This window comes from Drosophila subpulchrella, chromosome 3R (assembly GCF_014743375.2).
Source record: "Drosophila subpulchrella strain 33 F10 #4 breed RU33 chromosome 3R, RU_Dsub_v1.1 Primary Assembly, whole genome shotgun sequence".
In the NCBI taxonomy this organism is placed as follows: Eukaryota; Metazoa; Arthropoda; class Insecta; order Diptera; family Drosophilidae; genus Drosophila; species Drosophila subpulchrella.
Genome location: NC_050609.1, coordinates 7,817,584 through 7,827,777, shown reverse-complemented (window position 1 = coordinate 7,827,777; position 10,194 = coordinate 7,817,584). Strand labels below are relative to the sequence as shown.

General features: G+C 41.0%; 5 protein-coding genes across 8 annotated transcripts; 4 read left to right on the top strand and 1 right to left on the bottom strand.

The window, feature by feature from the left end:
- The first annotated feature begins 520 nt into the window (after positions 1-520).
- On the top strand, positions 521-1,979 carry LOC119560426 (zinc metalloproteinase nas-4-like). 2 transcript variants are annotated; one of them, XM_037873874.1, is made up of 3 exons: positions 521-766; positions 844-1,193; positions 1,274-1,979. In XM_037873874.1, the coding sequence occupies exons 2-3, from the start codon at positions 873-875 to the stop codon at positions 1,766-1,768; spliced, it is 816 nt and encodes a 271-aa protein (XP_037729802.1). In that variant the 5' UTR covers positions 521-766; positions 844-872; the 3' UTR covers positions 1,769-1,979. The 2 variants fall into 2 exon arrangements, with proteins under 2 accessions (XP_037729802.1, XP_037729794.1); XM_037873866.1 differs by having other exon boundaries at positions 521-1,193.
- Positions 1,980-2,293: 314 nt separating this feature from the next.
- On the top strand, positions 2,294-3,477 carry LOC119553185 (zinc metalloproteinase nas-4-like). The gene is made up of 2 exons (XM_037863437.1): positions 2,294-2,590; positions 2,904-3,477. The coding sequence occupies exons 1-2, from the start codon at positions 2,303-2,305 to the stop codon at positions 3,375-3,377; spliced, it is 762 nt and encodes a 253-aa protein (XP_037719365.1). The 5' UTR covers positions 2,294-2,302; the 3' UTR covers positions 3,378-3,477.
- Positions 3,478-3,912: 435 nt separating this feature from the next.
- LOC119553164 (zinc metalloproteinase nas-13-like) lies at positions 3,913-5,402 on the top strand. Of its 2 annotated transcripts, XM_037863411.1 has the most exons (4): positions 3,970-4,100; positions 4,163-4,330; positions 4,391-4,911; positions 5,261-5,402. In XM_037863411.1, the coding sequence occupies exons 2-3, from the start codon at positions 4,320-4,322 to the stop codon at positions 4,869-4,871; spliced, it is 492 nt and encodes a 163-aa protein (XP_037719339.1). In that variant the 5' UTR covers positions 3,970-4,100; positions 4,163-4,319; the 3' UTR covers positions 4,872-4,911; positions 5,261-5,402. The 2 variants fall into 2 exon arrangements, with proteins under 2 accessions (XP_037719330.1, XP_037719339.1); XM_037863402.1 differs by having other exon boundaries at positions 3,913-4,330; positions 4,377-4,911.
- On the top strand, positions 4,888-6,217 carry LOC119553179 (zinc metalloproteinase nas-14-like). Its single transcript, XM_037863423.1, has 2 exons — positions 4,888-5,511; positions 5,673-6,217. Exons 1-2 carry the CDS (start codon positions 5,230-5,232, stop codon positions 6,192-6,194), a joined length of 804 nt encoding a protein of 267 aa, XP_037719351.1. The 5' UTR covers positions 4,888-5,229; the 3' UTR covers positions 6,195-6,217.
- Positions 6,199-9,879, bottom strand: LOC119553155 (uridine-cytidine kinase). Of its 2 annotated transcripts, XM_037863380.1 has the most exons (6): positions 9,422-9,879; positions 8,929-9,074; positions 8,776-8,873; positions 8,666-8,714; positions 6,609-6,740; positions 6,199-6,452 (listed from the first exon to the last, which is right to left on the bottom strand). In XM_037863380.1, the coding sequence occupies exons 1-6, from the start codon at positions 9,796-9,798 to the stop codon at positions 6,331-6,333; spliced, it is 924 nt and encodes a 307-aa protein (XP_037719308.1). In that variant the 5' UTR covers positions 9,799-9,879; the 3' UTR covers positions 6,199-6,330. The 2 variants fall into 2 exon arrangements, with proteins under 2 accessions (XP_037719308.1, XP_037719318.1); XM_037863390.1 differs by lacking the exons at positions 6,199-6,452; positions 6,609-6,740 and adding an exon at positions 7,059-8,315.
- Between the last annotated feature and the right edge of the window lie 315 nt (positions 9,880-10,194).

Genomic DNA, 10,194 nt, shown 5'->3' with positions numbered 1-10,194 from the left:
GTGCGGTCACATTGCTCGCCTCACGCAAATTTACAGTAGGACGACTTGGTTGATTTTATCCATACAAATTATACTGAATTAAAACATTAATGTAAAAAATAAACCTTGATCCGGAAAAATGTTCTCAAATATTTAATATATTTTTTTATATATTTGTGCAACATCATTTTGTTCAAGTTTTTCTCCGTCATTAATAAGGAAATTATTTTATTTTTATCATAAATAAATGAAGTTTATCTTATTTTATTTTGTCATAACTATTTTAAATATCTTTTTCAAAATAATGTTTTTCATAGCGCGGACACAAGCCGTATATGTTTATCTCACTTAAGTGATGACAAGAACCGAGGTAAGATTCAAAGATTGAAACCGTGGTGAAAGTCTGAATATGAACAATGCCGACAGTAAGTTGTAATTGTTTTTGAAAATTAACCAAAGAAACAAAAAATATTTATCAGCACTGACCTAATTTTATTTTTGTGTATATTTGTTTTTTAGTTTAGAAACAAAATGCTTGTAAGAAATCAGCAAATTTTAGCTTGCAAAAATTCCGCATTCCATTTACAAAGTCGAGTGCATAAATGAGTCCATAAATCAAGAAGCACGCGGATAACTAGTGCGTACTTAATGTAAATGTAAACGCCTACAAAGCGCCGACTTATCGTTTCAAAAAGAACCCTGCATAAACAGAAACACATAAGTGAAACAAAATCGGCGACAACATGTTTGGAGGTCTAGGTGGGACTATATAATGTCAGTAAGCCTGGTTGGTAATCACAGCAGTAGGAGAATTGGCCGAAATGGAGAACTCGCAAAGTAAATCCGCTTTGTTCTGGCTTGTAGTCATTCTAGTCGTTTCTTTGGGAGATTTTATGCCCCTGGAGGATATGGACTCTCAGGAAATGATTGACTTGACGGATCTGGGCGATACTGTCTTCGGAAATCCAGATGTGAAAACCACAGGCGCTTTGGTCGAGGCTCACAATGAGGAGTCCCCGCAGAACCCCGAGGAATTGGGCACATACCACGAAGGTGACATATTGATCCCATTGAGCTACAGGAATGCCCGATCCAACGGTACCCGCAATGGCATTTTGGCGCTGAGTTCCCGCTGGCCGGGCGGCGTTGTGCCTTACGAGATCAAAGGACCCTTTACAAGCCAGGAATTGGAAAATATCAATCATGCTTTTAATGTAAGGTTTAAAAACAAGAAATATTATGACGTAGTTAATAAAAAAAATGTTATTTTTTAACATCATCTTATATTTTCCAGGAATACCACACCAGAACCTGTGTGCGTTTTAAGCCCAGGACCACCGAAAAGGACTACATTTCGATTGGAAGCGGCAAGTCTGGATGTTGGAGCAGCATCGGACGCTTGGGTGGTCGCCAGGAGGTGAACCTGCAGTCGCCCACCTGCCTGCGAACCTACGGCACTCCGATCCACGAGCTGATGCACGCCCTGGGCTTCTTCCACGAGCAGAATCGCCATGAGCGCGATTCCTATGTCCAGGTGATGAGTGCCAACATTAAGCCCGCGATGATGGCCAACTTTGAGAAGTCCAGCTCCAAAAAACAGTCCGGATTCGGCGTGGAGTACGACTATGGCAGTGTGATGCACTACTCGGCCACCAGCTTCACCCGGAATGGCCAGCCCACACTGAAGGCGCTGCGATCCTCCTCCGATGCCAGCCAGATGGGTCAACGACGAGGATTCTCCGCCGGAGATGTGCGCAAGATCAACGCCATGTACAAGTGCAAGGTTTAGATAAAAAGGAACATTCTACCGGTTTGCTTCACAAACATCGAGGTTTCATAGACTATCAGAATATGGAATATCAGAATAAATATCCAAGTTTGAAAGAAAATGCATCCTATATCAGCCAGAACCATGTCAAGATCATTGAATATTCAATTATAATTTACTGAAAGTATAATATTATAATAATCTGTATTTATTTATATAAAGCTGTTTTATGACTAGAGCGCTGGCAACTAAGGCTTTCGGCTCGTCTGGGTTTGAACAATATATTTTATTATTTAAAGACGACTTTCTAAATATATTGCTTAAATATTAATTATAGTGTTGCTATCTTCGTCCGGCAGAAATATGTAGTTTTCTTAATAACGTGGCTAAATTTAAAAAACCAATTACAAAACACAAATCTTAACTCGAGAAATTCCTTCTTGCAAAACGAAATGCAAAAGTGCTTCTATTAATAAAGTAGAACGCTAGATGGGACTGCCTATATAATGCCAGCAAGCCAGGTTAGTAATCACAGTAGTAAAAGAACTTGACAAAATGGAAAAGTCGCAAAGTAAACCAAGTTTGTTCATGCTCCTAGTTATTTTGGGCATTACTCTTGGACATTTTAAGCCAATGGACTTAAATAAGAAATCCCATAGCACCGAGGACAAATACTTCGAAGGTGACATAGTGCTCCCAGACTGGAATGCCCGATCCAACGGTATCAATATCCGTAATGGCGTGTTGGCCCTGAGTCGTCGCTGGCCAGGAGGCGTTGTGCCCTACGAAATCAATGGCACATTTTTACCCAACCACACGAAAATAATCGAAGATGCTTTTAAGGTAAGGACTTAAAAAAAATCCATATTAAGGGGTTGCATTGGATTTTTGTCCCAAAAACAAACACTTTTTCATGATTTTTTTTTAAATATTTCGAATGATACCTTATGCTGAACATATGGTGCTGAATATATGACAGACAAATTTAAAAAAAGCCTAGACAACTATTAACAATAAAAAAATTTTAAAAATCGATTTTTTATAATCCTATTTAACTAGATCTACATAATTATCATGTACTTTTTAAAATATTAACATAATTTTTTGAATTAAAAAATAACTTATTGATTATTTTAAATTGTACAATCTCTTTAAGGAGTTCCATACCAGGACCTGCGTGCGTTTTAAGCCTAGGACCACCGAAAAGGACTACATTTCGATTGAAAGTGCCAATAGTGGATGTTGGAGCTTCGTCGGACGGTGGGGTGGTCGCCAGGAGGTGAACCTGGAGGTGAGCCTGGAACTCGACTGTCTGTATAAAGTCGGTGTTCCGATCCACGAGCTGATGCACGCATTGGGCTTCTGGCATGAACAATCTCGCCGCGACCGTGATTTATATGTCACACTGAAAAACAAAACCGAAATTAATAATGATAATTACGTTACGCTTAAACCCGGCGTTTCGACCGATTTCGGCGAGAAGTACGACTACGCCAGTGTGATGCACTACTCGAGCGACGTTTTGATCGCATTGAAAGACACTCCCGATGCCAGCCAGATGGGTCAACGACGAGGATTCTCCGCCGGAGATGTGCGCAAGATCAACGCCATGTACAACTGCAATGCTTGAAGAAATGAGAACAATTTGTAAAACAAAATCGGTGATTAATGAATTTCTTTATAGACCGACAAATGCTATCAGAATAAATATCAATACAGTAAAAATATTATTATTTTCACAATTTATTCCCGTTCACTGAAGTAAATTAATTCGGTGGTACCCCACAAAATCCCTAGGGTGTTAATTTTTAGGTGTCTAAAAGTATGCTGTGAATAATGGATAGTGACTTTCTGAATGAATTAATTGTACTTATGAGTTTAAACTATATCGTTGCATATTTTTAGACAGCTAAAATGACTTTTCAGAGTGCTTTCAAAACCTTAATGATTTGTATAACACTATGCAAAATATCTGTATGTAACAATATTAGAAGTGTTCTTTTGAGCCAAAAAAACCACGTTTCGCCTCACTATCCGGCTATAATTAAAAACTAATTACGAAATTCCAAATCTTAACTGTAAAAGCTCCAACTTACAACGCGGAATTCTTAAGTGTTTCTATAAATAAAGAACGCAGCTAGCTGAATGTATATGTGAGACTATGTAATACCTGTAGACCAGCTAGTAACCACATCAGTAGAACAATTGGCTAGCATGGGAAAGTTAAAAAGAAAACTCAGTCTGCTCTTTTTCCTAGTTCTACTTAGTATTTCTCGGGGAGATTCCATGCCCCTGGGAGCTATAGACTCTCTGGAAATTATTGACTTGTCAGATCTAGGAGACAACATATTTGGTAACCCGGATGTGAAAACCCCAGAAGATTTGGTCGAGACTTACAATAAGGAATCTCAGCAGAACCCCGAGGAATTGGGTGCCTACTTTGAAGGTGATATATTGATTCCATTGAGATACAGGAATGGAATTTTAGAGCTGAGCTACCGCTGGCCGGGAGGCGTTGTGCCATACGAGATCCAAGGTGCCTTCACAGACCAGGAGCTAAGACAAATAAATCATGCGATTCAGGTAAGGATTTAAAAAAGTCATTAGTGTGCCTACAACTTTCTTTTAGGAATTCCACACAAGGACCTGTGTACGTTTTAAGCTCAGGACCACCGAGGAGGACTACATCGTGATTGGAAGTGAAAACTCTGGTTGTTGGAGCGCCGTCGGTCGTTTGGGCGGCCGTCAGGAGTTGAATCTGCAGTCGCCCAACTGCCTGCGAATGATCGGCACCTCCATCCACGAGCTGATGCACGCCCTGGGCTTTTTCCACGAGCAAAATCGCCACGAGCGCGATTCCTATGTCCGTGTGATAAGTGACAACGTAAAGCCTGGGAAGATAAAGAACTTCAGGAAGTACAGTTCCAATCAAGAGTCAGGTTTCGGCGTGGAGTACGACTACGGCAGTGTGATGCACTACTCGACCACCAGCTTCACCCGGAATGGCCAGCCCACAATGGAGGCCTTACGCGACACTTCCGATTCCAGGAAGATGGGTCAACGAATGGGTTTCTCTGCCGGAGATGTACGCAAGATCAACGCCATGTACAAGTGCCAGGTTTAGATGAAAATGTTTCATGCTCTCGATCTGTTACATAAAAATCGTAAGTTCATGCATATCAGTATTGACAATTTAACGCTTTTAAAATAAATATCAGAACAGTAAAAGCACATTCAATTTAAGTTTACTAAAAGTAAAATACCTTATAAGTAGCTATACCTGTGCGCCCAAATATTACATTTCTTAACATAACCCATACAAACTAAGAATCCTTAAAGATTTACTGGAAAGCAAAACAAAACTGACTTTATTAGTAGCCATATAAGGCAGATCTATATAATAACACCAAGTTCGGCGAGTAACCACATCAGTAGAAGACTTTGACAACACAGAAAAGTCGCAATATACACCCAGGTTGCTCATGTTCGTAGTTCTATTGTGCATTTCTTTAGGTCATGCCCTACCTATGGGGGATGTGGAAACCACAGGAGCTTTGGTCGCGGCTTACAGTGAGAAATCCCAGCAGAACCCCGAGGAACTGGGTAACTACTTCGAAGGTGATATATTGATCCCAATGGGCTTCAAGAATGCCCGCAATGGCGTAGCTGCGCCGACTTCCCGCTGGCCGGGAGGCGTTGTGCCCTACGAGATTGAAGGTGACTTTACAACCCACGAATTGGACAAATTAAATAGAGCATTTATGGTAAGTCATAACAATATACATACAACTTTTTAAAATACCTATGTGCGTACTTAGAGTCATTTTAAGAATTAACATATATAATAACATATTGTTATGCTACACCTGAATTAGATTATATTGTCAAAATGAACTATTAGTTTACATTATCAAATCGCTTCCAGGCATACCACAAATATACCTGCGTGCGTTTTATGCCTAGGATCGCTGAAAAGGATTACGTAGCGTTTACATCGCGAAAGTTGGGATGTTATAGCTATGTCGGACGTTTGGGTGGTCGCCAGGAATTGAATCTGCATTCACCCTTCTGCCTGGTAAAAGTCGGTGTTACGCTCCACGAGATGATGCACACTCTGGGCTTCCTTCACGAACAGAACCGTCACGAGCGCAATTCCTATGTCCAGGTGATAAGTGACAACATTATCCCAGAGAATATGCAAAACTTCGTGGTATACAAACCCGGCTTACTGTCCGGATTCGGCGTAAAGTACGACTACAGCAGCGTGATGCACTACTCGTCCGTAAGCTTCTCCCGGAATGGCAAGCCCACGCTTGTGGCATTGCATGACACTCCCGAGGCCAGGGTAATGGGTCAACGAGAAGGTTTCAGTGCCGGAGATTTGCGTAAGATCAACGCCATGTACAAATGCAAGGTTCGAGCTACGAAGAAGATTCGAAGACCATGAGATGTTCACTCAAAATTCAATTCTCGTTTACTGAAAAAATATGTCTATGGGTACAATAATTGATAACAAATTTAACATTCGCTTATGTGCGCCGTGTCTTGTACTGCTTCGGGAACTCTTAAGCCATCTCCATCATCTAGTGGTGCGGAAGATTCTTGTTGGTCTCGAAGAAGAAGTTGCCCTGCATGTTGAGCTCCTTGCAGAGCGTGGAGAACCTTCGGATGGCGTTGTAGGTGCCCAGGTGACTCTCGCTTCCATCTTTCACAGAGAAACACAAAGCATAACAGAAGATACTATATATACACAGCAGAGCAAGTGCCCGATCGCATGCAGGGGGGTTGATTAGTAATCCGAATGATCCGCTCCAGTCAGCGGATGGTTAGTGGGGACGCGCCTTTTGGATGCTGGCCTTACCTGGGCCCGCGAAACCGGCACCCGATGCATTCAAATCCAGATTCATGTAGAGCGCCATATTTCCGGTGGATCCGTGGCGAGATCGATTGTTCAGAAAATCGCGGATGTGCTGGACAATCAAATCGATGGCCACTGAAAGGAAGAGAGAGTGCCATTAGTGGACAGCCAATAATAATAGTATCAAATCGTAATGCTGCACCTTCGTAAGCATTGCAACTCAACGTGAAACAATCCACTTACCTCGCTGCTCCTCTGGAGCTCCCCCGATCCAAGCGGTCTAGTCTAAGCCAAGGACTTACTCTAGCTCTAGTTAGTAGGGTCTATTACCTAATCGCATCTAAGCTGGGCGGCATTTTCTGTTAATTGTTTCTCTATTGTGTCTTGTGACTCGAGTAATTGTGTGCTTTACAATCTGCTGGTCGTGTACTTACAAAATGAAACACCGATTTATCATCACGCCTTGTTAGGCAATTATCTGTCTTGCATTTGTATATTTGAGACTTCATTAAAGTGTTCATAGGAGACACGATTTGATAATACTAAAGTCGCAAGCTACGACTTTTTAGATGCCCGGTACTCACAAGAAATTTAAAAAATTAAATCAAAATAGGATGGTCATAGTTCAATTGACTATTTTTTTTTATGAATATCTATATTGCTTATGAATCGATTGCTTATTCGGATATATTGTAGTGATACATTTAAGTTCTAAAAGTTAATCGAACTGCAAGCTCTAAATTATATGATGTTTTTCTTTGTAACATAGATTGATATTATATATAGTGTTTCTAGGACATCTACAAACAAATAAATAATAATTATTGAATAGTCGAGATTAAGGAATGAGTTATTTATAGTCCGTTTATAATATAATCAATATGTAAGTTTTGAACAACTACGTAGGAAAAAGTAATATAAAATCCGCAAAAACTATTAAGGTCCTACTTATTTTCAAGTAGGCAACTGCTAGTTACTATTATTTACAAAATATTTTTAAATACAAAAATAATTCAGCTTCTTATAAAAGTTTATAAAGGAGCCCCTTGTTATATTAGCATCCACAAACAGAATTTAATAAGAGTGGTTAACAAAGTATCGGGCATCGGAACATAGATACAATAGTTAGATGTGTAACATGTGTGGTTTGGTGAGTAGAGTGCTTAAATCCTCGAAAGGAAGTCAAATCGGGGTTGGGCACCAGGTTAGACCAAGGGATATCATTAAACTGTAACATTTTGCTATAGGTAACTTATGTCCAGAGTTAGACTGGGATCGCAATCGCAGGTTGGGTTATCTTGATGAACAGAAACGAGCTTACATACACACTACCATGTATTGTTGAACATATGCAAGAGTAGATACTAAAGATACTTTTTAATCTTAGGACTACGTTAATCGGTTACGATGAGGAGACCAAATGAGAAGCGATGTCGGCGCTCATTAATGGACATTTGTCATAGTGTGCTGCGCCGCCTCGGTTTTCTTTATCTTTCTTTTTAAGTTTTGGACTTTAGTTTTTGGCAATTAGTACAAGCTCAAGACGCGGCGTTAGGACGAGGAAGTGGCCGCCCCAGAAGCGAGTTTACATTGGCGTTTAGTGATCTCGCTTCATGCTAGACGCCGCCACCCTGACTGTGTTGCTGTGCTGTGCGCTGTTGGTGGTGGCGAGAATCTCCCCGATATGGTGTACAATAAGATCAATGGCAACTGCAAGAAATACAATAAAACAACAGGAACAAAACGAAAACAACCGAAAATCATAATGCAAAAGATACAATTAACAGAGATGAAGGAGAAACAAAGAGAGGGTAGAAATGTTGATAGTAGGCATATAGTACTCATATGTATGTAAACATCAAGCAGTCTATGTGATAGGGATTTCTTGTCATCAGAGGGGTTAATAGAACCAGAAACAAAAGAACCATTGCTATAACTATGGTTATTGGGGGGCAACCAACTCAACGAAACACTACAAACGCTTAGAGTGTAAGAGTGTGTTTTGTGTGGGCATAGAAAGTAAACAGAAGTGGACAGGTGTCTGGGTGCTGCTGCCTCACCTGTGTTGTCGGCGCCTCGTGGTATGATAACGTCAGCAAACTTTTTCGTCTAAAAAAGGTAGGGTTTATAAATTACTGTTTATGGAAAATTCGAAAATGGCGAAACTTACAGGCGAGCAGAATTCCTCGAAAGCGGGCTTTACGAAGGTCATATACTGGGTGAGAACGGCGTCCAAGTCCCGACCACGTTCGTTGATATCGCGTGGCACTAATAGGATTTTTATTATATTGTTTACTTGGATTGATGAGAAATCACCACTCACCTCTCCTGGCCAATCTGGTATCGGAGTCTGTGTCCACGAATAGCTTCATGTGGAAAAGGTCGCGTATCTTGGGAAAGTAAAAGACCAGAATGCCCTCGAATAAGACCACATCGGCTGGGTAGATAACCAGCACGTTTTCAAAGTCCCTGAGGGGTTAGTCAAAGTAAGAAAGTGAGAATAAATTAATAAAGTAATGGAATAAAATAGTCTATGACTAATTTGGTTCCACTTATTACTCTTAATGGGCACAATAACTGATTACCATGGCAGTTTTAATGGGGGTGACTGGAAACGAGTACTAGGGAATCATTGAAGGTGTATTTAACATTAATTATTCATTCTTCAGAGCATGCTCTTTCCATATGTTTTTAGGATCTACATTTAGAAACTAAGTTTTACTCATAGTATAATGGATCTAGTAAGCTGATAAACTGCGATAAAATATACTAAGCACATTTCCCTACAATTGGATTGGATATGTATTGGGACTTACAGCGAATTGGTGCGGTAGTCGTAGCTGGGGATCTCCACCTTGTGGCCCTTCAGGATGTTCTGCAGCGTGCTGAACATGAGTTCCTCGTTGAAGGCATCCGGATGGTCAAAGTTGAAGAGGCCCTTCTGGGCCTTGGCCTTCTCGGCGGGGGTGAGCTCACGGTAGAAGCTGTCCTGGCTGATGGAGACCACCTGGCGCTGCGTGTGATCCATTTCCGCCTGGCCCAGCTGCTCCATGATCTTCTTGCAGACCGTCGACTTGCCGCTGGCCGTTCCGCCGGCCACGCCGATCAAAAACGGGGACTTGACCTCATCGTTGCCAGCGGCTCCGTCGCCATTCGGCAGTCGCAGCGAGTCGACTCTCCGTAAATCCTGCATTTTCCCGTGAAAATTGTAAAATAAAATATAATTTCACACAACAAAACAGCTGATTAGCTTAGAGATGGGCTGACCACGATAGTATCGGTATGTATGAGCATCATATCGCAACTCTTGTTATCGGTATTCCGGAAGTGCAGTGTTGCCACTTGGTACAAGAAGAGACAAATAGCCGTTATTTCAAATTAAACCGTGATATTTTGTAAGAAAGTAAGAAATATGAATCATTATACAACTATTAGCCAAATTACATACATATATAGAAGACCACGCTAAAACTACATGTACGTTACTCTTGCTGACGCCGGCGCGTTGAGATTTGAAAACAATTTACCAACGCATTGGAGTTGGAAATATTTGCACAGCTTGGCTTTTTGTTTGGATGAACGAGAATGC

Coding starts and splice junctions, on each gene's coding strand:
- LOC119560426 (XM_037873866.1), top strand. CDS start 801: ATGGAGAACTCGCAAAGTAAATCCGCTTTGTTCTGGCTTGTAGTCATT. Junction 1,194..1,273: donor ATATCAATCATGCTTTTAAT/GTAAGGTTTAAA, acceptor TATATTTTCCAG/GAATACCACACCAGAACCTG.
- LOC119553164 (XM_037863402.1), top strand. CDS start 3,962: ATGGGAAAGTTAAAAAGAAAACTCAGTCTGCTCTTTTTCCTAGTTCTA. Junction 4,331..4,376: donor AAATAAATCATGCGATTCAG/GTAAGGATTTAA, acceptor ACTTTCTTTTAG/GAATTCCACACAAGGACCTG.
- LOC119553185 (XM_037863437.1), top strand. CDS start 2,303: ATGGAAAAGTCGCAAAGTAAACCAAGTTTGTTCATGCTCCTAGTTATT. Junction 2,591..2,903: donor TAATCGAAGATGCTTTTAAG/GTAAGGACTTAA, acceptor AATCTCTTTAAG/GAGTTCCATACCAGGACCTG.
- LOC119553155 (XM_037863380.1), bottom strand. CDS start 9,798: ATGCAGGATTTACGGAGAGTCGACTCGCTGCGACTGCCGAATGGCGAC. Junction 8,874..8,928: donor TACCAGATTGGCCAGGAGAG/GTGAGTGGTGAT, acceptor AAATCCTATTAG/TGCCACGCGATATCAACGAA. Junction 6,453..6,608: donor TGCCGGTTTCGCGGGCCCAG/GTAAGGCCAGCA, acceptor TCTCTGTGAAAG/ATGGAAGCGAGAGTCACCTG.
- LOC119553179 (XM_037863423.1), top strand. CDS start 5,230: ATGTTCGTAGTTCTATTGTGCATTTCTTTAGGTCATGCCCTACCTATG. Junction 5,512..5,672: donor AATTAAATAGAGCATTTATG/GTAAGTCATAAC, acceptor AATCGCTTCCAG/GCATACCACAAATATACCTG.